General features: G+C 38.9%; 2 protein-coding genes and 1 pseudogene across 2 annotated transcripts; all 3 read left to right on the forward strand.

Moving 5' to 3' along the window:
- The first annotated feature begins 2105 nt into the window (after positions 1-2105).
- On the forward strand, positions 2106-2546 carry LOC147475768 (uncharacterized). Its single transcript, XM_086585526.1, has one exon. It carries the CDS (start codon positions 2106-2108, stop codon positions 2544-2546), a length of 441 nt encoding a protein of 146 aa, XP_086441652.1.
- A 2624-nt stretch (positions 2547-5170) lies between these two features.
- LOC147475769 (uncharacterized) lies at positions 5171-9423 on the forward strand. Its single transcript, XM_086585527.1, has 5 exons — positions 5171-5315; positions 5417-5687; positions 8171-8309; positions 8447-8789; positions 8903-9423. The coding sequence occupies exons 1-5, from the start codon at positions 5171-5173 to the stop codon at positions 9421-9423; spliced, it is 1419 nt and encodes a 472-aa protein (XP_086441653.1).
- A 13884-nt stretch (positions 9424-23307) lies between these two features.
- On the forward strand, positions 23308-23401 carry LOC147475770 (small nucleolar RNA R71; annotated as a pseudogene).
- The last annotated feature ends 4308 nt before the right edge of the window (positions 23402-27709 follow it).

Raw genomic sequence — 27709 nt, forward strand, 5'->3', positions numbered from 1 at the left:
TGAAAAGGTTGGGCTTTTTAGCTGGTTCATTGTATTACAGTGAGCGTTCCGGAAAAGGTTATCAAGGATGAACCTTTATGAGATGGAGAATCCAACTCCCTCGGGGGTGGTGGGCAACATGAGTGCTGCTAATAGCACGGAACCAATCAGGAGTTATGCAGAAGCTACAAAGCGAAGCTCTCTGCCACAGGTGGTGATAAATGATCTCCCACCTCCAGAACAGATGGGTGACTACCCTTCCATCACTATCTCACCCTCCGCCTATGAAAGAGGATTGAAGTACTACAGACACTGTCTCATCGATCGTATTGATTTGGTGAAGATGCCGCTTGAGAAGGTCAGAAGATTGGCAAAGGAAAAATGGAATCCATCTGGGGAGTGGCTTATCACGCCAATTGGGAAGGGCTTTCTCTTCCTTCGCTTCTCAAATGCAGAGGATATGAATAGAGTATGGGCTCAGGGGGCCTGGAACTTTGACGAGGTCCCTCTCCGCCTAAGTCAATGGAGTCCCAATTTCAATCCAGATTTGCAGTGACAATCACATGCCTTGTTTGGATTCGTTTGCTGGGACTTGGACAAGAATTCTGGGTGCCGGAAACTCTGCTCTCTATTGCAAGAGGGGTTGGTTACCCAATACAAATAGATGAGAAAGCGTTGCGCAGAGAGTATGGGTATTACGCAAGCATTTTGGTGGACGTCGATCTGTTAAAGCCGTTACCAGATCAGATATATGTAAAAACGCCTCACTATAACTTCTGGCAAACAGTGGAAGTGGGCAAGTTGCCTAAGATGTGCAATCACTGCAAAATTGTCGGGCATCTCGTAACAGAATGTAAGAAGCTCAAAAGGGCCATGAGTGCAGGCGGGAAGACTGTGGTCACAGACTCGATCCCTCCTCCTCCTCCCATAGACGTCATTCATCCCAAGAGGAAAAGGGGACACAGGCGCAGGCGGGAACATGGGGAAACTAGTTTGGAGGTCTGGAAAGTCAAGGAAGGTAGTACCTCAGGAACGGCTAATGGACCTGTGGTAAACAATAGTTTCGAGGCCTTAGAACACAATCAGTGAAGAGGTGGAAGGGGCTGTCAAAGAGGTTTTCTTTGATGCTACAAAGCCGCAAGTGGTAAACGATACTGTGGATGTTGATAAGGAGGTCTCCTCGAATACTTTGGCTATGGTGATTCATGATATAAGTGGTAACCTCATCATCCCATCAACACCGGAAGAGGAGGAGCGAGATATTATAAATGTGGAGGCCGATATGGTTCTTCATATGGTGGTTCATCAGGGTTCTACTTATGGGGATCAGGAGAACTCCAACAATACTATCCCGTAACAGGATGCAATAGAGAGAAACAATGCAGTGATGAGTACTCCTCCATGTATTGGGGGTACGCAGCACGCGGAGAACTCAGAGTTGAATAAAGATTGGGGTTTCACATCCAATAGCTGGGCGGATATGGCAGAGGAACATCTACCACCTGATAAAGGGGACAACCCAGCAAAGAAAAGAGGCCATATGCCGCAATGGAAGTCACAAAATGCTTCTCCACCCAAGACAAGGCTTCAGTCTGGGGGTGAAATCAACAAATAAGAATTGAGGCTTGCCTCACTTGATAATAAACTCATCTCTTTTCTAATGAGGTGCATATTTTGGAATGTTCGAGGTATCTCGAATGATAAAACGAAGTCTAGGCTGGCAAAGCTTGTGAAAAAATGGGAGCTAGATATCATTGGTATAGCTGAGCCTAAGACTGATCCGTCTAGTTTTTCTACATATTATCTTCGTTCATTGGGGCTTTGCACCCAAATTGTTCACAATTCTAATGATAACAGGGTGTCTAATCTCTGGCTGCTCTGGAGGAATGATGTGTTGGCCCCAACTCTACACAGTCAATCGAGCCAACACATCACGGTAGAGTCTCCGAATGGGTTGATTACTATATATCATTCATGCAAGCACAGTGTATGTGAGACGGAGACAATTATGGGCGGAGTTGAGTAGTTTAAACTCTTCGTCTAGAGCATGGCTTATGATAGGCGACTTTAATGTTTGTCTTAACCCAACAGAAAAGAAAGGAGGAAGAACTCCCCTGTCTGTAGCAATGGTGGACTTCAGAGACATGGTAAGCTCAAATCAGCTGATGGAGGCTCCTCACTCCGGGTTCGAATTCACTTTGTGGAATAAACAGATGGGAGTGGACAAGGTTGTGGGGAAGCTGGACAGAGTATTTGTAAATAATGAATGGAACCTTTCGCACCCAAGTTGGAGGTATAGGGCTCTGAGTAAGTTGTGTTCTGATCATTCACCCCTTGTTGGCTGGATAATCACAATTCCAAGGCCCAGGAATGTACCCTTCAAATTCTTCAAGATGTGGACTACTGATCCAAGCTTAAAGGACCTGGTGCTTCAGAGTTGGTCAGAGCCCATTGAAGGTCATTCAGTTTTCGTGCTTACTCAAAAGCTTAAACGTCTGAAAGGGGATTTGAAGCGCTGGAATCGAAATACCTTTGGAAACTTGGGCACAAAAGTGAGAGGAATCTGAGGTTCTGGAGACTATGTAAAAAGAGTTGGAGAGGAATTTCACTGATGCTTTGGCCATTGATTTGATTAATCAAGAAAACAAAGTCGAGGGCCTATTAGAGCAAGAAGAATCCTTTTGGAGGCAGAAGTCCAAGGTAAAATGGGACAATGATCTGGATAAAAGTACTAAGTTCTTCCACGCCTTAGCTGATATGAACATAAATAAATCTTACATTTCTGAACTCAGAAACACAGAGGGGGTGATTCTCACTGATCAAAAGGAGATTGGGGATTTCATGGTGCGACAATTTTCTAAGAAACTGAAAAGGGTCGAGCTGCCGATGGATGATGATCTTCTCAAGTTGTTGCCAAGGTCTGTGACAGAAGAGGATAATGTGAGCTTGACTTGGTTGCCTTCTCTGGGGGAAATAAAGAAGGCAATTTTTGATTTGAATCCAGATAGCTCTCCTGGGCCGGATGGTTTCACTGGTCACTTTTATCAGACTTTTTGGGATATAGTGGGGTTGGACATGGTCAGGGCAGTACAATATTTTTTCATCAGAAGTCACATTCCACGTAGCTTTAATGCAAACTTCTTGGTAATGATCCCAAAAGAAAATGGTGCGAATAAGCTGGACAAATTCAGACCGATATGTTTGGCAAACTTCGAGTTCAAAGTCATTACAAATTTTTTTGGCTTCAAGGCTAAATATTCTTGCTCAGAGGATTGTCACAAAAGAACAATATGGGTTCATTGCCAATCGGAACTCCTCTCAAGCTGTGGGGTTGGCTTCTGAGCTCGTCAATGAGCTGCATGTCAAGAGACGAGGTGGAAACATAGGCATTAAGCTGGATATCTCGCAGGCCTTTGATACTATGGATTGGAAATTTGTTTGGGCAGTTATGCAGAGAATGGGTTTTGATGAGAAACTGATAGGGTGGATTCAGGGACCTGTAACAAATAATACCATTTATATTCTTTTTAATGGAGGTCCTATTGGATGTTTCACAGCGGAGAGAGGGCTTAGGCAAGGAGACCCACTTTCTCCGATACTATTTGCCTTCGCAGAGGATTGTCTGAGTAAGGGGATGGAATGGCTTTGTGTGAACAGGAAAATCCAGAGAATGGTGATACAAAGTAACTACTCCAGCCCTACACATTTTATGTTCGCTGATGATATATTCATCTTCTGTAATGCAAGAAGGAGGCAGCTCATTAATCTCATGGAGCTTCTAGACTCCTATCAGTTGGCTTCGGGGCAACGAATAAGCAAAGATAAATGCAAGATTTTCTTGAGTCCAATGACACATAGAAGGAAGTAGGACATCGAGGATATCATGGGCATAAAAGAGGGTTTCCTACTGGAAAGATATTTGGGTGTTCCCTTAACTGTGGGCAGGGTTACAAGAGCAACGTTAGCGCCTATGGTTGACAAGATTAAGAAAAGGGCAGCCAGTTGGGCGGGAAAGATGCTATCCTTCAAGGGTCGAGTGGTTCTGGCTAAGCAGGTTCTCAATAGCATACCGGTGCATAACATGGCCATTTACAAATGGCCAGTGTCGGTGATTAAAGAATGTGAGGGTATTATCAGAAATTTCATTTGGAGTGGCAGCCCATTAAAGAGGAATTTCATCACAGTAAAATGGCAAAAGGTTTGTCGGCCAGAGGAAGAGGGTGGACTGGGTCTTCGTAAGCTCAAAGATATAAACCTATCGATGCTCATGAAACTTGCCTGGAGTTTACTGAACGACACTTCGGATTGGTCAGAGTTCATGAATGGAAAATACAGGAATAAATCAGGGGGTTGGTCGAGCCACAAGAGATCTACAGTGTGGACCGGTTTACAATGGGCTCTCAGAGAGATGGATACGCATCAAGGGTGGATCATCGGTAAAGGAGAGAGTATAAGCTTATGGAGGGACAATTGGATAGGTGAGGTGATCATCGGAAACTATATCCAGGATAAAAGGCTTCTACAGAAACTCAAAACACCCCTCAGTGCTTGCATTCAGGGGAATCAATGGAAGTTCCCGGACTCCCTGAAACAAATTCTTAACAACCTTGGGGTGGATTTAAGTCAGCTGCAGCTCTCGGATCAGCACAGAGAAGATAGAAGAGTTTGACGTCAATCCACCAATGGCTTGTTCTCGGTAAGTTCGGCATATGAAGCAATAAGAGAGAGGGACAATGGGCCGCTGTGGACCAAGTTTCTCTGGTCAGCTGAGGTGTTGCCAAGGATGCATGGGATAGGCTGGAAAATACTTCATGGGGCCATGCATACAGACGAGAAACTAAGGTGGAGGAAATTTCAGTTGGCGTCTCACTGCTGCATCTGTATGGTGGTTGAGGAAACTCAAGATCATCTTTTATTTGAATGTATGTTTGCACAAAGGTGCTGGGAGCTCATAGCAAAGAACATGCAGCATCACTCGAAGATTGCCAATAGGGCGGAAATGTTAATAAAATGTCGAAATGAAAGCCCTCTCTTACAGGATCTATGGAAGGCAGCCACAATCACATGTTTGGTTGCTGTTTGAAGAAATAGAAATGGGGTCTTATATGGCAGCAAGAAGTCGAGTATAAGCTTCGTCATGTTTCAAGTTCGAGGAGCGGTCAAAAGAGCATATGACCGATTGAAGAAACACATGAACAATTCCACCACAGACTTGGAAGTTCTGAAGGCTTGGAAGTTACCGGTCAAGCTAAGGAGGGCTCCACGCATCCTTGAATGCTATTGGGTAGCACCTCCTAGTACCATGATAAAAGTGAACGCTGATGGTTGTTCACGAGGTAATCCCGGAATTTCAGGTTGGGGCACGCTTCTTCGAGACAGTATCGGCAAGGTTATTGGTGCATATATAGGAGGCCTGGGTATTGCACAAACTTTATAGCGGAGAGTTTCGCGATAGTGGAGGGCATCTCAAAAGCAGTGGAACTGGGATGGAAACATATCTGGGTGGAATCCGACTCTACTGCGGCTGTGAAATCTTTTCAGAATGATCAGGTACATTGGCAAATTCGAGCAGCTTGGGACAAAGTGAAAGGGCTCGCGGACTGGATCATTGTGACTAACACTTGGCGTGAGGTTAACTTTGGTGCGGACATCTGCTCCAAAGAAGTAGCTCACTTGGCAAAGGGAGAGAAGAAGTGGTGGGATGGGAGGTCTGCATTCGTGCATAGAATTGAGGATATGAACACCCGTACTATAGATTTGTAAACTGAGCTTTGAGATAGTGATTTACTATCAATCCTATCTATTCTTTGTACTTCAAAAAATTTCTTATTAATACAATTACCCTTAGCAAAAAAAATCTTAATTAGTCCGTTTCACTTTAATTGATTGGTAACTTAACATGGTAACTTAATCTCCTGCATCATGTGCTAGAATTAGTACAGTGTTTAGGTCATATATTCAATGGTCATATTGTTCATGGGTCGTCGGGTATTAATTATTATTGGTTAATTATGGTAATTAACAATTGAATGCTTCATAAGATAGAATTTCATGAAACTCCACAATTTTAGATTGAAATGATTATGGCTGTATTGTAATTGTTAATAGTTTGATAAAAGTAAAATCAATTCATCGTGAACTATCAATGTAGCAGGCTCGGCCGCCGCCGGGCTAATTGGCTAGTATAAAAGAATGAGTTAGATAAATATTTGGATTATGATCTCATTCATGTTTACAATGATGAGTTATTTAATATATTGGATTATGAAAAAATTTATGTCGGGATTTCCAATTTTTTCAATAATTGTACGTGATCATGTGTCTATAGTTCATTTCGAGTCCATCTATTTTTAAATCATATCAAATAATTATGTTCGAGTATAGGTGATAATTACTTCTAAGTTCATTAGAAGTTTTATTTTGCTTGAAGGATTGGTGGATAGCCGAAGAAGGAATAAAATGTAGATATATATTTCAAATAAAGTTTATTATTGTCTTCTTTCTTCATTTATACCGGGCTTTATCCTACCCAAAATCCGAACCCGAACCCAATGGGTACCTGAAATATAGGGTTAGATCACACTTCTTAACAAAATACCCGATTCCGAACCCAACCCGCTGAAAACCGGTACGGATTCGGATAACCCGATACCCGTTCAAAACCCGAAAAGTCGGGTTCGGGTACCCGTTTGGCAATCCATACTAGTACCATACCACACATAGGTACTGTTTATAACAAATTTGGCAGATAGCTGAATACCTTCCAAATCCAAATCAACAATAACAAAGACTAGTTCAGAATTGAATATCATATAAAAGTGGCCCTTGTATGTAACATCTCTCAAGTTCATGATGGACTTCTAAGATGGAGTAGCTGGAGACCATACCATTTTAGTTGCTCCTGTCTTATATAGTAAGCCAAGATTAAACCCAGCTGGCCTTGAATAGCCGTAATCAGGGTACTGCTAGTAACTGAGGGGAGGACATCACAAATTTTTGAAGAAATTTATCTCAAAAGAAATCTATATCTTTCGATTGATCAAAAACGTTCTTAAAAAATTGGTCGGTTTGTCTACCGACTTCTTGAATTGCTCAAAAGTAATTCAAGCCATTATTATTATCTTCTCTATTGCCAACCTTGGTGTAAAGTATTTTAGGTAATGCCATTATAAAGGGGAAAATTGATCGGTTTGTCTGCCGATTTCTTGAATTGCTAGTAGAATGATTACGCCCATCGAGACAGTTACCGCATTCCTCATTCATCGCCAAATGTTTTCTTAAGTACGCTACCCCTCATGGAAGTGGACGCGAGGGTAATGAGTGAGTTGCAAACGTGAGTACTTACAATATAACTAGTAGCTGGACATGTGTGCGTGCGTGATTTTAAGTTCAATTTGTGTAAACAAACCCATAATTTTATTTTAAGAGAGTTTGAAGAAAAGTTCACATCTAACTGTTTCCCTTTTTCCTTTGGATTTCCAATTTTTGTTTGTTATTTTTTTTTAGAAAAAAAATTGAACAATAATTTATTAATATCTTGAAGAAAGAGTGTACACCACTACTACAAGTCTTCATATCTCCACATCAGTTCACTTACTACACCACTACTACAACTCTTCATATCTATATTTAACTAACTTACTACTACCACTCTATATTTTTAGTTGGAATATTTGTTACCTTAATTAGGATTAGCAAGTAACTTGTAATCTTAGTAAGAGTATTATCGTCTCCTAGATATGTGGATCTAGGAGATCTTCTATAGATTTGTATATATACCTACTGTTTTATATTAATAAGATTATCATAAATATTCAGTAAAACATCTTTGACATGGTATCAAGAGCCAACTCTGATTTCATTTTCATTACCCCATTACTATAGGAATCGGAGTTTTTTTTTTTGGTGTTTTGATTTTTTTTTTCTAGTCATATAATATAATCTGTTACACTATATCAGATTGTATTTATTACCCTCTTCTTCCTTATTGTTTTTGTCTATTGATCTAGTTCATTGTTTATGTTATATATCATAATGACAGACTTACCTACCAATAATGATTCCGTTGTTGTGCATTCTAATAACGTGCTGTCATGTCTTCTAACTCAAAGAGTCACTTGGTCACTGCTGCCGGATTTGTTGCCCAGTCAGGTATATCTAACTCTGTTTTTATTGTTTTTACTGGAAATAGTGATTGGATAATTGACACGGGTACTACTGATCATATGACTTGCGATCGCTATAAATTTAACCATTTCTCCTCTAGTTGTTCCAAATTAGTCATTACTAATGTTAATGGTGTGTCATCTCCAGTTGTTGGTGTTGGCACTGTACCTCTCCCCCTTCTTTATCTATCCATGATGTTTTATTTATTCCATCAATAAACTGTAACCTTCTCTTTGTTAGCCAATTAACCAAATCTCATAATTGTGTTGCCTTGTTCTTTCCTACTCACTATATTTTTCAGAACACCCTTACCAAGGAGAGGATTGGCAGTGGTAAACAAAGTGGAGGATTGTACTATCTGGATGATGGTTTTCAACGGTCCAATCAAGGAGTCCAAGCTCATGTTATGAGTGACGATAAGGTTAATAAAAATAAAGGTGAAATTTGGCTTTGGCATAGACAACTAGGACATCCCTCATTTGGTTATCTTAGGAGATTATTTCCATCTTTATTTAATGGTTGTAGTAGTCTTTTTGATTTTTCTTGTGAAACCTGTGTAATGGCGAAAAACCATCGTACTGTTTTCTCTTCGAGTGATAATAGAGCTGATGCTCCTTTTTCTTTAGTTCATTCAGATGTTTGGGGTCCTGCCCCACGTCCTACACATAACGGGATGAAATGGTTTATTACTTTTGTCGATGACTGCACTCGGATGACTTGGTATATTTTTTAAAACATAAAAGTGATGTATGTACAGCTTTTCCCCTTTTCCACCAGATAGTGCTCACACAGTTTGGAATCTCTGTAAAGGTTGTTCGTTCTGATAATGGGGGTGAGTATTTCAAAAAGGAATTGACTGGCTTTATGCATTTAGCTAGTATTCTACATCAAACCTCTTGCTCTCATTCCCCTCAGCAAAATGGGGTTGCAGAACGAAAAAACAGGCATCTTTTAGAGGTCACTCGGTCTTTATTAATTGGTGGTTATGTCCCATCTCACTTATGGGGCGAAGCTTTGACCTCTGCTGCTTACTTGATGAATCGTACACCTTCTAGTGTTGTCCAATTTCAGAGACCCTTAGATGTGCTTTCGATCACCATGACGCTTCCGCCCATTGTTCATTTAGCACCCTATATCTTCGGGTGTGTGGTGTATGTTCACTTGCATACACAACAACACACCAAACTTGATCCACGTGCGTTGAAGTGTGTCTTTGTTGGGTATGGCTCAACTCAGAAGGGTTATAAGTGTAGGAACCGTTATGGTTGCATTGAATAATTTACAAACTGTGAAAACCCATGCGTAGCGAAATAAGGGGTGTTCACGATTTTGTTAGAAATCATACCTTTAATCAGCTGTGATTTATCTGAGAATCCAAACTTTATGAATCAGCAACCTCTTGATCTTCTGTTGCATTCCTATCCTTAAAATGGACGTTGTGTGGGAAACGATCTTCCAGCCCATTCTTTCTCTCTTGGCCTCTCTCACTCTCTTAGTTCAGAACTGAATTTAGGAACTTAATTTTCTTGAGAAAACCCCGAGAATCTCGGCCAGAGAAAGAGGGGTTTCTTTATATAGGCTACAATAGGGACCATGGGGAGAAATTAGGGTTAGGTCTCCTAACTGGCTTGGGCTTCCTATGTTCCCCCAGAACACACGGCCTAAGTCCGTCAACAAATGGCTTATTTCACTAAAGGCCATTGTTGCACTACCGCCCTAATCCCAAAATTATGTTTATGGGCTCCATATTATATGCTTGTTCATCTCCCCGTGTTTAAGATATCGAATGCCTATTAATTAAGTCAAGTTACTAACAACTACATTAATCAGCTTCTTATGTTCTTGAGTAGTACCACTCAACCTCATTGTCATGTCGGATTAAATCCACCTATAAGGTTTACATGACAATCCTTATGAGCTCCTCAAGGGGGCATCATCAACCCGACTTCCTGCGGGTCATGGATTCCTTCTATAATCAACAACACACCTTACATACAATGTCATTACCCAATCCATTGAGTTTATTGATTCACAAATGAATCTCACTCATTGATGATTTAAATCAATGTACAATGCACGTAAGTGCCCGTTATTATATCTAGATTAAGAGGACAAGCATACATAATAACAGAGGTGTTTGTTCTCTTATATAGTCAGTATAAAGAGAAACAATCGCACTTGGTCCTGTTCAATACACACAAAGTGTACTAGTGTAATCCTGTAGTCAAGATAGACTAATACCAGATTATACTACAACCATACCAATGGTTTGTCCAAATCCATCTAGGTTGTGAACGTTTACTTATACTTTATAAGGTACTGATGATATGATCTTCTGTGTGTCACCACACACCATATCATCTACAACATAAAGTATTAGACGCATGTATATAACTAATAATGTATATAATATGCATAATATTTGCCCATATAATTCTCATTAAAAAAAATAAAGAATTAGAGTTAATACAAAAGTAATGCTTTTAGTATATAACCCTATCAATAAGTGTTATCATCCATCTTCTAAAAAAAGTTGTCTCAATGGATGTCATTTTCCATGAACATGACCTTTTTTATACGGAGATCACTGATTCTTCACTTCAAGGGGAGAATAGAAATGAAATACATAATCATGATGATATAATGGTCTTTGATTTATCGAGACCACAATCACCTAGTGATAAAAACTCAATAGAAGAAGTCGATAGAACCTCCACTGAGTGCTCAAGTGAAGGATGTGAAGATCAGGTCCATGATAGTACATTACCTCCTACAATGGATCCACTAATCCAATCTTCTCCAGAAGACCCATTAGAGGTATCGCCCGACTCTATTATTGTTGATTCCAATACTCATAATGTTGGTGATTCTAATATTCATGATGCTAATCTACCTAGTCTTCATTCTGAACTAGTTCAATATCATCTTCCACCTCGATCTAATCGTGGCCAACCACCAATTCAATATGAACCTAATCCTAAAGCTAAAGTGAAATATCCCATAAGCAACCATGTGTCATCTCACAAGTTGTCCAAGTCATATGCATCTTATGTATTCTAGTTATCATCTGTCTCTATTCCTAGTAAAATGCAGGAAGCTTTAGCAGATTCTAGATGGACCAAAGCTATGGCAGAAGAAATGGCAGCATTGAAAAAGAATGCCACTTGGGAACTTGTAATCTTACCAAAGGAAAAGAAGACAGTGGGGGTGCAGATGGGTATTTACAGTCAAGCTCAAAGTAGATGGGGCTATTTAGAGATACAAAGCTCGGCTGGTTGCAAAAGGGTATACACAATCTTATGGTGTTGATTATCAAGAAATTTTTACACTGGTTGCTAAACTCAATACTGTGAGAGTACTTTTGTCATTAGCAGCTAATAAAGATTGGCCTCTTCTTCAGTTTGATGTTAAAAATGCTTTCTTGCATGGAGATCTTATTGAAAAAGTATATATGGATCCTCCCCCAGGTATACCAGAATACTCAAATACAACAATGGTCTGTAAACTAAAGAAGGCATTGTATGGGTTAAAAACAAATTCCCAAAGAGCTTGGTTTTAAGCGTGTTCACCAAGTCTATGAAGAAGTTCGGCTACAAACAAAGCAACTCGGATCACACTTTATTTTTAAAACACAGAAGAGGTAAAATCACTACTTTGATTATCTATGTTGATGATATGGTGGTGACAGGTGATGATCATGAGGAGATTTCTAGCTTACAACAGTATCTAGCTTCTGAATTTGAAATGAAATAGCTCGGAGACCTTAAATATTTCCTTGGGATTGAGGTAGGCCGATCAAAGAATGGTATTTTCTTATCCCAGTGGAAATACATTCTTGATTTATTATCTGAGACGGGAATGCTCGGATGTAAGCCAGTTGATACTCCCATTGAGCAGAACCACAAGTTGTTTATGTGTTTGAATGCAACTCCAACCGATAAGGGGAGATATCAGAAGCTTGTAGGGAAACTGATCTATTTATCGCATACTAGGCCAGATATTGCATATGCAGTTAGTGTCGTGAGTCAATTCATGCATGACTCACGTAAACCTCATATGGATGCTGTAGAGCGCATATTGAGATATTTGAAATCTACTCCAGGTAAAGGCTTATTGTTCTCAAAACATGATCACCTAAAAGTAGAAGGCTACACTGATGCAGATTGGGCAGGTTCAGCCGACAACAGAAGGTCTACCTCAGGATACTTCACTTTTGTAGGTGGAAACCTTGTGACTTGGAGGAGTAAAAAACAACCAGTAGTATCAGGATCAAGTGCTGAAGCTGAATATAGAGGTATTGCATATGGGTATGTGAGTTGCTATGGTTGAGAAACTTGTTGACGGACATGGGTGTTAAACCAAAAGTGGAAATGAATCTGTATTGTGAAAATACGTTAGCTATAGAGATAACTCATAATCATGTTCAACATGATCGGACAAAGCATGTGGAGATTGATAGACATTTTACCAAAGAGAAACTTGAAGCTGGAATTATTACTTTTCCATTTGTAAAGTCTGAAGACCAACTAGCAGATGTCCTTACTAAAGCAATGGCTAGCAAGGCGTTTATTGACTTTCTTGTCAAGTTCGGCATGTGTGATATCCACACACCAACTTGAGGGAGGGTGTTGGAATATTTGTTACCTTAGTTAGGAGTAGCAAGTATCTTGTAATCTTAGTAAGAATATTATCTTCTTCTAGATATGTGGATCTAGGAAATCTTCTGTATTCTTGTATGTATACATACTATTTTATATCAATAAGATTATCAGAAATATTTAGTAAAACATCTTTGACACTCTTCATATCTATATTTAAGTTACTACTACCACTCTATATTTTCAGTTCACTCTCCAGACTTCACCGCACCAATTTAGAAGTCCAACTTGGCTTTTTCACAAAAGGTTAACAATTCTCTCACAGCCTACAAAATCATCCACAGATGATAAGAGCCCAAAACTGTAGTTTTAACCCCTTAACAATCGTACTTTTAGACCAATTATGTGAATAATAAGTAAGAGTTAATACTGATTACGTGTTTCTATGCATTTCAGGCTTCAAAGTCCATTATGTGCAGAAATGTGCCACTTTAGCGAGATAAAGGAGCAAAGGTCGGTTGCTAAGGAGTTTTGTGAATAAATGCCAAGATTCAAGGAGACAAAGCCTTTGTACAGCCCGGTCAAAAGCTGAAAAGTCAATGATAAAAACATAAAATTGAATAGTTTACCTACGAAATGAACGATGAATTCAAAACGTAAGTAAACTAAAACTATCTTATGCTGCCCATGTTTATCAAAGATTATACTCTCAATCCTATGAGATATAGTGGAGTAGAAAGTTCGTTCCACTCCTAGTCCTTCCGTATGTTAATGTTCTCTACGTATAAGTACTCTTAACTCTAAATTCTAATGAGAGATTTACGAAGTGGCAACTAGACTACGATGCAACTACCCACAAGATGCAACTAGTCGACATCGAACAACTATGGGAATGCTATGTTGATTCTATGATAAGGAGTTAGGGGGGATTGATTCCACCTTAACTCGACTTAATCCTACTAACGATGAATCGTCATAATCCGAATTGAATCGCTTCAACAATATGGTTATTCCTAATCCCTAATTACACATGGCATTCCTACCAATTCATAACTAGCATGTGAACGATTAAACCCATTCTCATGGTGAACTAATCGCTTCTAGAGTGGAAAGGAAATTGCGACGACTCTACGATAATTGAATCAAGCTTTCATCAAGGCTTCTCAACCCCTCTAATGGAGGTTTAGCCGAAATCATTACGCTAATCATTTCGATTAAATTAAAACTAAACATAATATAAAGAATTGAAATTTACTAATCTAAATTAAACAATAATTAAAATCTAATTAATAACTAAGAATTGAATAACAAGTAATAAATGAAATCAGATCTAACACAAATGTAAATGACAAGAATCGAAATTAACAAACTAGCTATTTTATTAATCAATCTAATTAAGAATAATGATTCTAAGAGTTTAATCTAAAACAAGAATTGGATTTTGAAACTAAACTTAACTAAAAACAATTAAATCTAGATCTAGAAGCTATTCTAATGGCTACTTTCTATTCTAAGCTACCTTTATTTTCTAACCTAACTATCGACCATTAACAAAGAGCTAAGCTTTTGTTTTTTATACTTTCAGATCCAAAAATCGTGCATGGGCTTGGAGCCATGTTTTGGGCCAGAGAATCAGGCCCAAAACCCAATTCTTTCAGTCCAAAAAAGCCTCTTCAGCTGCAGTTGGCTTCAACAGACTTTTCGTCCACTTCTGCTCCTCTGATTGGATCAAGGATTAGACCATTGGAAATCTCTTTCCGAGCCGGTCGTTTTGACATAAGGTAGGCCCCATTCTAAGGTATGAGTCCAAAGATATGGCCTTCGAAAGTTCTGCTGACTTTGTGTGCTGTTTCTGCCCGCGTCGACTTTTCAGCTTTCGACCGGGCTTTAGAAAGGCTTTGTCTTCTTGAATCTTGGCCTTTAATCACGGAACTCCTTAGTAACCAACCTTTGCTTCTTTATCTCGCTAAAGTGGCACATATCTGCACATAATAGACTTCGAAGCCTGAAATGCATAAAAACATGTAATCAGTGTTAACTCTTAATTTTTACTCACATAATTGGTCTAAAAGTATGTCTGTTACATGGTTAAAACTACAGTTTTGGGCTCTTATCAAACCACCCCCAAACAGCATTTTGCTTGTCCTCAAGCAAAGATGAGAAATTAGAATAAGTGACAAAAAATGGAGTTATAACTACTCTCGTTTACTGAGTGCGATTGCATTGACCATATCGACAAGGCTTAAAACCACTAGGAATTCCCTAGTGGACGAAGTTATAGCCTCGTGAGAGTTTTCCATGAAGGTACTCACAAACTTCATCTATACTACAAATCGACTAAGAAATAAAACTATTGTTTCCTTTATTCATGCTCTAAATTAACTATACCTCTCACTAGCAATGCATATAGAGTAATCAAGTCGAAACCTAAGCTAATATATACATAATAATCAATCATCTACAATAAACATATATACAATGAGTAATACTATGAAATGCCTAGCAGGTTCGTTTCAAACTTCGGGATATCGTCCTTAAGTAGGTTCTCACAATAATAGTCAAGATCTGACACTCTGATTTTTCCACTCAAGTTTAATTACTCCATTAATGTGCGATGGGCACACTTTACCTTACAATCTCAATGACAACAAGGAAGCGAGTCGATCAAACACATCTGCCACTTACTATCACACTAACCTATTCCTAATTGAGCTAGAGGTCTTTATTAGGTGTTGCGGGGATTAGGAGATGGTTTAAGAAGGAAAGAAATGGATATTCAAAAAGACAAGTCTGAGATAATAGAGTTTTCATATTATGTAACTTAGAGAAAACCTTGTTATTTTCTTTTGCTTCTATACTTTGTTTCCATCCTTAGCCATATTTTTCTTTTTCTTTTTCTTTTCTTTGGCTTTTGACTCCTTTTTATTCTATTTTTGGAGTTTTTTATTTATTTTATTTTATTTTATTTTTTTTGGATGGAAACTTCTTTTCTTTTTCTGAAGCAACTAACTAATTTTTGTTTACACAGGTTTTTCTCTTCTTCTTTCTTCACTCATTCTATTCTCGGACTTATTCTAGATTGGGTAAGTTGAATTTTTTATTTTGTTTTGTTTTTGTAACAGGTAAAAGAATTGTGGGTTTATGGAAGGCTAAAGAAAGGCTCGAGGGGCTTACTAGCGGAAAATAATTCATAGGTTTGAATTTCTGGCTATATCGATCCAAAGAGGGCTTAAATTCTCGCTTAGGATATGGCATAATGATCAAGCAAGTGGACGTGTGATTTCTCTATCCGGATTTTACTTCTCCCTTGTGTCATTTCTCAAATGTATCGCTTCATATAAGGCTTTAGGCTATATTCTCCAGGATTTGTAGAATAAGTACTCTAGCCTAGATTTCAGAAACTTACTGCTAACAATCATAGATACTCATGTAATATATTTATAGATAGATGCAAAGATGATTACCTACATATTAACCAAAGTTTCTAACAATTATTCTAATGCAAAAGCTACGTGAGACTTCTAGATTGTTAAGAGCATAGAGAAAGGAAACAATACCACTATTCCTAAGTGTATAGCATAACTTATTTATTTATATTTTTGAATTTTTGAAATTTTAACTAGAAAACAAATGCATATTATACATATCTATATCCTAACAGATGCCTTAATTACACGTGTTTCTATGCCCCCTCCAAACAAGAAGCATGCTTTGTCCTCAAAGCATATAAATAAAGAGGGTAGGAAAAATACCATTGAAACGTGTGAAATTCAGAAACATCTGCAAAATAAAGTTAGATCGTACTAACATAGGAAATAAAAACTGACGCAACTCTATACGAGTTCTACCCATTATGGGCTTAACAAGAATGAAATTGCTTGGGACATAAGCAGACACTAACTAGAATGAAAACTTACCTTATCTCCCCGTTTACTCATCATCTTCCTCATCCTCTTCTTCCATAAAGAAGTGAGGTTCCTTTAGATCTGCCATGCCATGATAATTTGCCGGGCTTCCCGCCATTTATCATCTATTATTGCTAACCTATTAAGAGCCACTTGGTCCGGCGGGGTGTAGGGTGCAACCTCGATGAGGTTGTATCCTCCACCCTTTGCCAAGTCATTGCATGGAAGGATCGAATAATACTATTGGTGGGTCGCATGCGAATGTCACCGTAATCCAATCCGTGAAACGCGTGTACAAAAAAACGAGGAAAGAAACATAGCATAATACAGAAATTAGAACAGGCATAAGAAGGTACTTATGCCTCATGCTATGGGATCGAAGCTAAACTAGACATCAAGGTTCGGGAAGGTCATGACACATACGCCCCGTGGCTAAAGCAAGGAAAACGCTGCAAGTGGCATCATTCACGTAAGAAAAACGCCATCCCTAAAATGTTTAGCATGATCCAAAACATAACAATTCCTATGTTCATGGACAAAGGCTACCAAAGGCGACGTTATATTCCCTTGGTCCTCGATTCGAAAAATGCCCACCCCATACCACTCATGCAAAACTCATAAGTGTAGACATACATATTATCTACCCAATAACACCATGGGTCTTGTATTTCAAATGGGCATAGCAAGTCCAAGAACAAATGCTAGCAAGAACCCGTAATTTCCATTGGTTCATTATCAATGTTGATGGAGAACACTTGTTCTCCATCCGGTCTTTCAAAGAAAATGCGCTTATCGTAAAAATAAGATGCTAGTGTTGGAGAATAAAGTGCATCGTCTTACCATAAGCGGCTCCCAAAATTAACGATGTAATCGCCACAAAACCAAGCACCATAAGTAGTGCTTTGGAACAAATCTTCGAAAGACTGTTTTGTATCAATGTTGGAGATGTCATCTCAAAATTACGCCTGAATAGCCGCGAATGATCCGAAAACTACCCGCAGAAAAACGGAATTTTTCTGGTCCACGAAAGTCGAATGAAAAGGCCTCAAGATTTGAATTTCCAGTGTTTGAGCTGGTCGCTCACCTTTAAATGAAAGTCGCCTCGACAAAAAATCTGAAAAAAATTGCGAGCAGAGCGAAAAAAGGAGTTGCTTGAAACTTCGAAAATGAGACGAAACGTGGGAGTGAAAGGTGAGTGATGGAGGTTAGGTGTAGTGTGAGTTGTGAGTGTAGAATGTATGAAGTTTATATAGGTTTTAAGTTGCTAAACCGGATCGAAGTTGCCAAAAGGTTTTACGGCAGTTTCGGAAATACCAAAATTTTCCAAACCCAAAACGGAAACAACTCATTTTCTTGATTCTAAAACAAACCTAGTATCATTTAGGTTGAATTTATGATAGAATCTACCTATTTAATTGAGATTTCATCCTACCATGATACTTATTCATAGATATGCCTAAACGGCCATATTTTCACCTTGACTCATAATAAATTCTAAGGCGAGGGTCATATAAAAATCATCTTTGAATAGATAAAACCACCCCTAAACAATTTGGGAAGGTGGGATCAATATTAAACAACCACGATAATGAAAATAACGCATTATATTAAAATTTTCATTCGAAGTACATTTCACTACAAAATTCAAATTACGGAAATAAAACTTACATTAAAATAAATGGCAATAATGAAACTACAAATAAAAATAGAAATATCAAACGATACTATCCCTAATCACTCCGGTCATCGGGTAGCGGAGTACACCTTCGGAGATGGCTCCCGAGGCTCGATGGCGGGCACCATTAGATTCGTCCTTCGGCGACGACGCTCGTGCCTCGATGGTGTGTCCTCAGAAGGAGAATCCCCGTGAGGTGGGAATCGTGGAAGCATGTCGGCCCGGAACTGGCGCTGAGCTTCTAGCTCGGCCCTCATTTGTTCCTACCTCTCAATCTCTCTTTGGGTACGGATCTCGAAGTTTTGATGGATAGTTACCTGTCGAGTCCGGAGGTCTTCGCAGATAGTGTTGAGCAAACGCATGCCACGATGAATTACGGCCATGCGTTCTGCATCTGACCAACACCTCTCCAGGGCATCCGCATCAAAACAAGTCAAGTCCTCCTCATCCTCCTCGGCATTCTGATTTCCCCCATCCTCCTCGGCATTCTCGTTTCCACCATCCTCCTCGTCCTCTACCCTATCCTCAGGCAACCTCCAAACTCGTTGGATACACTCCTTATAGATGCGAGGATTTCAGTGTAGGGTGATGTAAGACCTATCGACGCCTTTGCCGCTGCTCTCTTCAAAGATGATTTTGGTTATCAACCACGAGGAGAGGTGCAATAGACTTCCTTACTCCCCTAATCATGCTAAGCAAAAACTCCAAGATACAGAACTTGTACTTCTGCTCCTGGAGTATCCATAAGATGTGGAGGCAGTTCAGCCGGGTCGATGTCGACCTTCTCCTTCCCCAGATGTTCCGACCAATCCACCGAAATGCGGCCGGTGGTTGGTTCTAAGGGATGCTTAACGAACACAATGCGATCTTCGCGCATTGTAGTTCCCTTCGAACGGTAACGCTCATTCATCAATGGCTCTACCCCATTATATTGGGACTGTTGTAACATGACATCCGATGGATTCTAGGCGGAATGCCTAGAATCTCCGCCAACAACCCAGTAGTCACTTCCTTCCTCTTCTTCGCCACCATAACAAAAATCCTAGTCCCCTCCAACTCCCTCGTATTGTAGAACCGTCGGACTAAGTCTTCATGGTAATAGGCTTTAGTCGAGTACCACAAACTATTCTAGTCTCTACTGATCATTTTGTCACCGTAAAACGGCGCGACGTGGTCGCCAGTAAAAGCTTGCTCCGGCAAAATTCGGCGTTGTTGAGCCATTGGAAGTTTGAATACGGTTTGAGGTTTGTAGAAGGTAGGGGGAAGCAATGAGGGACACCTCACTAAAAAGAACGATGGTGGTGGTGGTGTGGTGGCGCGGCAGCATCGATTTTTTTTTTTATTTTGATTTCTGGTGGTTTTTGTTGATGTAAATTGGTGGAGGTTGTGGGGTGGCGCGGTTGGAGTAGATTTGGGTTGGGTCTTTGATTGTGGGCGTGGGTTAATTAGGTTTTGTTTTTAATTTATTTTTTTGGTCGGTTTGAAGCTTTGTTAATGGTGGTTTGTGGAAAAAAATGATGAACTGATGGTGAAGGTAAGGGCGCGGGTGCGCTGTCGGTGGGCGCGGGTTGGGCCCAAGCCCAAATCGAAATTTGTGAATTTTTCGATTTTTTCGCGAAACTTCAAATCAAAATTGCCGCTTCGTTACCGGTCCGATTTTTACGAATGAGATATGGAAATGATCAGGAGAGAATCTCCAATCCAGTGATCCATAAAACACTCTATTCCGACCGTGGATGACATATAAGATAGTGGAAAATGCCTCGAAGTGCGTGCCTGACGTACGTTATGCGAACGACTGATCTCTAAATTCAAGATTATGTTAACCCAGATCGTAATACAATTAAACGGCCTAAGCAACTGTAATGGGACATAAACATTCTAGGATCGAAACATTTAACATCCACCCCCAAACAAATTTTTTTACAACGGCTTAGAAAATTTGTTTTTAGCAATGGTCTTTTAAAAGTCGATTCCCCGACTTCCTAGGTTACTATGCTTATTCTTTATATATATATATATATATATATATATATATATATATATATATATATATTTTTTTTTATATTTTTTTTTTTAAAAAAAAGAAAACAATAAAAAAGAAGGACATAATTCACCCCATAGAGAAACATGACTCAAAAAAAATCGAAAAACATGCAAGAGTGGAAAACGTGAATTATGTTTAAACGTGGACTTAGGTTCCGGTACTTACAGCCACACACTTCATAGAGAGGGCCCGGTTACCTTAATGGTGCACTCACCAATATATGGAAATGAAAGGAAATGCACCAACCACAAAAGTTGAGTCGTTTATAGTTAGATACTCGAGACTTTATCTAGACGTATGTATGAACATGCAGTTTATCATATATCAACAACCGAAATAGTTGTGGATCATTCCATAAATAAATATCACAGAAAACATATCCAAACACAATCAAGCACCAAGATTTCCTATGACGCAACCTAGTGAAATGAAAACGAAGTCGGATAACCCTATTATGTAACCTAGCATGTACCTTCTTTTTCATTTTTGAATGAGTGGGTGTTCTAGTAAATAAGTGTGGAAAAGTGAATGGTTGTGGAGAATATGGTGGATATGGATAAGTTGTAGAAGGACAGCATGTAAACAATGAGGATGTGGTTTTAGCACAAAAATCATTCATGGTGTGTGTAGGGACTGTTTCAAGTCTGAAAATGAAGGTGTCAAACACTTTTGTCTTCTGAAGTATTTGTTTACTAGGTGGATTTAAAAACTTATGAAGTACAGAAGACACAAAAGGATCGAGTGCAAACTCGAGATTCCTTTGAAAGGGTGGAAGGAGAGAAGTCGAGGTGGATGTTGTGCAAAGTAGTTCTTGATAGGGTGAATCATCACCTGCTCTAAGAAACTCATCGAATTGCTCATCTAGATTGGTCATATCCTCATTACTATGATAGTCCTCTACATCTTTGAGAAAGTCATCTATCTCATCCTCATCCGTAATATGTGTATCGACTAGTGTAGGGATGGAAATATTGGAGTCTGAACTTCCAAAGGAAAGAAATTTGGGCATATGATTATCAGGGAATGTGTTGTTGAAATAATCTCGAGCAAAGCTCTCGATCATGCTAACCTCTCCATCCATAGACGAATCGGGTAACCGCGGTTCTTTTGTTTTAAAAACATTGACTTCAACAAAAAGATGGCCAAAAGACATGGACATTGAACCATCGCGGCAATTAATGAGCGCATTGGCAGTTGCCAGGAAAGGATGCCCTAAGATGATCGGGATAGAGTCGTTAACGACTTCTGTATCAAGGATGACAAAATCAGCCGGATAGTAAAAATCCTGAACTTTTACCAGAACATTTTCGACCACACCCTTAGGATACTTAATAGACCGATCAGCTAATTGCAACATCATTTTAGTGGGTTGCATCTCATCTAGACCTATTTGTCTATACAAAAAAAATGGGAGTAAGTTAACACTATCCCCCAAGTCTAATAACGCGGTCGTCGTATAAGAGTCTCCTAAGGTGCATTGTAGGTAGGACGACCAGGGTCCTTGTACTTAACAATTCCATTATGTTCAAATAGAGTTGGGAATTGTTCTGTTAAAAAGGTGTCTTTTGGTATATTGGTCTTACGCCTAGTAGTACACAATTCCTTAAGAAACTTAGCATGGTGTGGTAGCTTTTTAATAGCTTCGAGGAAGGGAAGATTTATAGTTAGATTCTTGAAAACATCCCTAATCTCCTCATAATTTGTATCCCTAATTACCACGGCTAATTTTTGTGGAAACGGTGGTTTCTGTCTATATTTAGCAATAGTATCACCTGGATGTTTAAACGTGGCTTTCTGTTTCTTAGGTTGTGTTGTAACTGGTACCTCTACAGTGGTAGGCTCTTCAGTTTCTATTTCGGTATCTAGTAAAATAGCAGGTGTAGGGGCTACTGGTGGGGTAACTATAGGCATAGTTACTTTGTTATCAACCACTCTGCCAGAACGGAGAGTGGTGATGGCCTTTAGCCCACCTACATTTTCATATTCATTACTAGTATTATCGGTTACCTCAAAGGCTGTATTTGTTGTTTTAGGATTAGGTATTTCGTGACCTGGAAACACACCTTTGGGTTGGGCTTTATCTTGAGCCAACTGTTGGGTTAAATTATTAACGGATTGTAGAAGCTGTTGGTTAGATTGAGCCATGGTTTGGAAAAGTTTTTGGCTTACTTGTATGAAGGTGTCAAGACGATCCAAATGTGTGGGTGTAGTAGTTACGTGGTGTGGATCGAACTATTTCACGTGAATTATTTATGGGTGGATTTTGATAGTTATTATTTACCGGAACGATACCTTTATTAGCATTATAATTATTATAACTACCTTGACCTTGTGCTTGACCTTGTCGATGTTGCACTTGGTTGTTATAATTATTAAAATTACCCTGACCCTGTCCTTGTCGTGGTGGAGCTTGGTTAAAACTTTGTGTTGGCCTAACATATTGATTATTGTATCCTAGAGGTGTGACGTGTTGGTTATTTCTTCAACCGAAGTTGGGATTTTGTCTCCAAGGGGCATTAGGTTCACTATTAATGGAACAAGTCTGTTCATAGGCTATAGGACAGTGGGAGTCGGGATGCTCAAGGCTCCAACAGAAACTATATGGATTTGAATTTACATTCATGACAGGGATATGCTTTTGTTGAACAAAAATGGCCTATACCTTTTTAGTGAGTGATTCGATTAGAGTTTTAAGCTCGGGATCGTGTTTGATTTCAAACAGACCGGCGGCCTTAACTGTATTTGATGAAGTAGCGAAGCGGTGGATATCATCACTACCCCCCCAGTTGTTATTTCGCTTAGTTTGATCCTCTAAAAATTTATAAGCCTCCGAGGCTCCTTTGCTTAAGAAACTACCCCCCATTCATTATGTCTAGGACTTCTTTATGGTGGTGTAGAAGTCCTTTGAAAAAGGTACGAACTAACGTGTCTTTCGCTAAGTTATGATGTGGACACTCTATAAGGAGATCGGTGAAACGATTCCAAGCCTCTGAAAATGTTTCACGAGGATTTTGTCAAAAGAAATGAATCTTGGAAAGCATCTCATCCGTCTTTAGGGGTGGGTAAAATGTTCCATAAACAAATGAACAAGTTTAGCCCACGAGTCCACGAGAATTAGGCGTTTGGGCGCTTAACCAAGACGCCGCTTTATCGGGCTAAGGTGAAAGGGAATACCCTTAGTTTAATTTGTTCCGCACCAACCGTAGGATGGTGGAATGTCGTTAGGACTTGTTCAATCCCTACGCGTAATGGCGATAAGGTTTTTCATAGTCTAATCCATGAAAAACGGGTAACAAATTAAAAATATTTGGGGGGATTCGAAAATCCCCCACTGGGTCTGCTAGAACGATGCAAGATTTGGGGCTATCGCTCAAGGCTTTGTAGAAGTAAGAGAGAGGAGTCTCTTCTTCGTCGGGCATTGTGTCAGGTGATGTGTGTGAAATAGTAGCTAGAGGTGTAGTGGGTGGTATACTAGATAGACTTGTTTGTTGACGTTGTTGTGTAATTACGTTCGGTGTTTTTGTTTGGCAGACCTTAATCTCATACAAGGCTAAAACCAAACTTAGCTAAACACATCAACACTCCAAACAATTCTGATATACTAGTATAAACCTCTAACGAGAGATGCGAGGTGTGGAAGAAAGGAATACCTGATTAGTCCTTGCTTCGCTTTATGAATAAGCGTCTTGTTTACTGGCGTGTTCGATGTATATAACAAGTTAGAACACCGAAAAACTTGAAAAATCAAAGTTCGAATCAAAACCGTAGAATTCCTGAAAAATATATCTTAGAGGTGGCCATATAGGCCAGATCACGCCGCATAGAAGGTCGTCACTTCGTGTTCCAATAGAACTTAGGGCGGGTCGCTGTTCCGTGCTATAGGGTGTGCAGGTGCTCTCTTATAGGCGATCGCTTAGTGTAATTTTGTCGAATTTTTTTCAACGATGAAACGGAAAACCACAGTATGAATCAAACAAGGGTGGGTGGGTGAAATGGGACTTTAAGAAAAGTACTTACATTACGAAAACAATGCGAATGTGAAACTAAGATGGCAGCGGCTCCATTTGATAAAAACATAAAATTGAATAGTTTACCTATGAAATGAACGATGAACTCAAAACGTAAGTAAACTAAAACTATCTTATGCTGCCCATGTTTATCAAAGATTCTACTCTCAATCCTATGAGATATAGTGGAGTAGAAAGTTCGTTACACTCCTAGTCCTTCCGCATGTTAATGTTCTCTACGTATAAGTACTATTAACTCTAAAGTCTAATGAGAGATTTACGAAGTGGCAACTAGACTACGATGCAACTACCCACAAGATGCAACTAGTCGATTATCAGAACAACTATGAGAATGCTACATTGATTCTATGATAAGGAGTTAGAGGGGGATTGATTCCACCTTAACTCGACTTAATCCTACTAACGGCGAATTTAATCGTCATCGAATTGAACTGCTTGCAGAAACAATATGGTTATTCCTAATCCCTAATTACACATGGCATTCCTACCAATTCATAACTAGCATGTGAACGATTAAACCCATTCTCATGGTGAACTAATCGCCTTCTAGAGTGGAAAGGAAATTCTGCGGCGACTCTACGATAATTGGAATCAAGCTTTCATTAAGGCTTCTCAACCCCTCTAATGGAGGTTTAGCCGAGAATCATTACGCAATCATTTCCGATTAAATTAAAACTAAACATAATATAAAGAATTGAAATTTACTAATCTAAATTAAACAATAATTAAAATCTAATTAATAACTAAGAATTGAATAACAAGTAATAAATGAAATCAGATCTAACACAAATGTAAATGACAAGAATCGAAATTAACAAACTAGCTATTTTATTAATCAATCTAATTAAGAATAATGATTCTAAGAGTTTAATCTAAAACAAGAATTGGATTTTGAAACTAAACTTAACTAAAAACAATTAAATCTAGATCTAGAAGCTATTCTAATGGCTACTTTCTATTCTAAGCTATCTTTATTTTCTAACCTAACTATCTACCATTAATAAAGAGCTAAGCTTTTGTTTTTATTCTAATACTTTCAGATCCAAAATCGTGCATGGGCTTTTCAGCCATGTTTTGGGCTTTAAAAAGGCTTTGTCTTCAACCCAATCTTGGCCTCTAAAAGGCCTCTTCAACTATAGTTGTCTTCAACAGACTTTTTTCCACTTCTGCTCCTCTGATTGGATCAAGGCTTAGACCATTGGAAAGCTCTTTCCGAACTGGTCGTTTTTAACATAAGGTATTACCCCATTCTGAGAATTTTTCTCCAAAAGATATGGCCTTTGGAAGTTCTCCGCTACATTTTGTGTGTTGTTTATCGTCGACTTTTCAGCTTTTGGCAATTTTAAAAGGCTTTGTCTTCATGAATCTTGGCCTTTAATCACGGAACTCCTTAGTAACCTACCTTTACTTCTTTATCTCGCTAAAGTGGCACATGGTCGCACTTAATGGACTTTGAAGCTAAAATGCATAAAAGCCAAATCCAAATGTTAACTCTTTTTATTACTCACATAATTGGTCTAAAAAGTATTTTCCATTCAAAACATGGCTAAAACTACATTTTTGGCTCTTATCGATCAAAACAAAAGCTTGACTCTTTGTAATCATATAGAATTTCGGAGAAAATATCTTTGGACTCGGACCTAAGAAAAAGTACCTTATGTCAAAACAACCCGATCTAGTTTTAGAATTGGGCCTACCAATGGTCCAAGCCCTTAATCAGAGGAGTAGAAGTGGACCGAAAAGTCTATTGAAGAATAAATCCAGTGAAGACCCCTTTTTTGGTTTTTTGAAGAATTGGGTTTTGGGCTAGTTTTAAATTCTTGTTTGTTTTCATGGCTCCAAGCCCAAATTTTAATTTTTGGATCTAATTTAAAAAGTAAAGCTTGACTTCTTTGTAATGATATTTAGATTTAATTAGGTTAGAAAATAAATTAGGTTAGGATAAGAAAAATAGTCATTAAACCTTAGTTCTAGATCTAGTTTTTGATTAATTAATTAGTTTTTATTCTTGTTTTAAATTTATTCCACTATTGAATGATTGTTCTTAGTTTGAATTAGATGAATAAAATAGTAGTTCTTGATTCAATTTCGATTTTGTCATTTACATTTATAGATCTAGTTTAAATTCTTGTTTGATCCACGACGATTAAATTAGTTAGTAGTTAAGTTGAGTTAAGGTGGAATCAATCCCCTTCACCCCTGATCATAGAATTGACGTAGTATTTCCATAGTCAAGTTTATTTAGTTGACTAGTTGCATCTTGTGGGTAGTTGCATCGTAGTCTAGTTTTAAATTAAATAAATCTCTCATTAGACTTTAGTTAAGATTATTTATCGTAGAGAACATTACTATCTTGAAAAGAACTAGGAGTGGAACGAATCATCTACTCCACTATATCTCAATAGGATTGAGAGTAGAAATCTTTGATAAATTAGGCACGTAACTTTGTTTTAGTTTTACTTACGTTTAGAGTTTCATCGCTTTATTCATTTCGTAGGTAAACTATTCTTTTTACGTTTATCAAATGGCACCGCTGCCATCTTAGTTTCACTTTCGCATTGTTTTCGTAGTATAAGTACTCTTCTTAAAGTCCCATTTCACCCACCCACCCTTGTTCGATTCTAACTGTGGTTGTCTTTTTCAGCATTAATATTCCTCGCAAAAATTGCACGGAGCGCACTTTTCCCAAAGGAGAGCGACACGTGCTAAAAATCTTGAAGTTGAAGCAACCAACCCCGTACAAACCGAAGCGACCCGTGCTTAAACATCAGAACTTGAAGTTACGGGCGCTGCGCCCTCGATAATTTTGCGGTTTCCACGGGTTTGTTTTGAACCCGATTTTCAAGTTTTTTAGTGTTCTAACTTGTTATATACACTAAACACGCGTAAACAAGATGCTATTCATAAGCGAAGCAAGGACACAATCATGTATTCTTTTCTTCCACCCCTCGCATCTTCTGTTAGAGGTTTATACTAGAATATCAGGATTGTTTGGAGGTTGTCGTGTTTAGTTAAGTTTGGTCTTAACCTTGTAGAGATTAAGGTCTGGCCGAACAAAAACACCTAACGTAATTACATGGCAACATCAACAAGCACGCCTATCTAGTATACCACTCATTGCACCTCTAGCTACTATTCCACATACTCTACCTGACACAATGCCCGACGAAGGAGAGACTCCTCTCTCGGAATTTTATAAAGCCTTGACCGATAGTCCCAAATCTTGCATCGTTCTTGCAGACCCAGTGGGGGATTTCCGAATTCCCCCCAATATTTTTAATTTGTTACCAGTTTTCCATGGTTTAGACCAT

The sequence above is a fragment of the Coptis chinensis genome, chromosome 9, assembly GCF_015680905.1.
Source record: "Coptis chinensis isolate HL-2020 chromosome 9, ASM1568090v1, whole genome shotgun sequence".
NCBI classification, from domain to species: Eukaryota; Viridiplantae; Streptophyta; class Magnoliopsida; order Ranunculales; family Ranunculaceae; genus Coptis; species Coptis chinensis.

Excerpts from the sequence above, each read along its gene's own strand:
- LOC147475769 (XM_086585527.1), top strand. The coding sequence starts at position 5,171 with ATGAACAATTCCACCACAGACTTGGAAGTTCTGAAGGCTTGGAAGTTA. Across the intron at positions 5,688-8,170 it reads AAGAAGTGGTGGGATGGGAG|TGATTGGATAATTGACACGG; the intron begins GTCTGCATTCGT and ends TACTGGAAATAG. Across the intron at positions 8,790-8,902 it reads AGTTCATTCAGATGTTTGGG|CTTTTCCCCTTTTCCACCAG; the intron begins GTCCTGCCCCAC and ends ATGTATGTACAG.
- LOC147475768 (XM_086585526.1), top strand. The coding sequence starts at position 2,106 with ATGGTGGACTTCAGAGACATGGTAAGCTCAAATCAGCTGATGGAGGCT.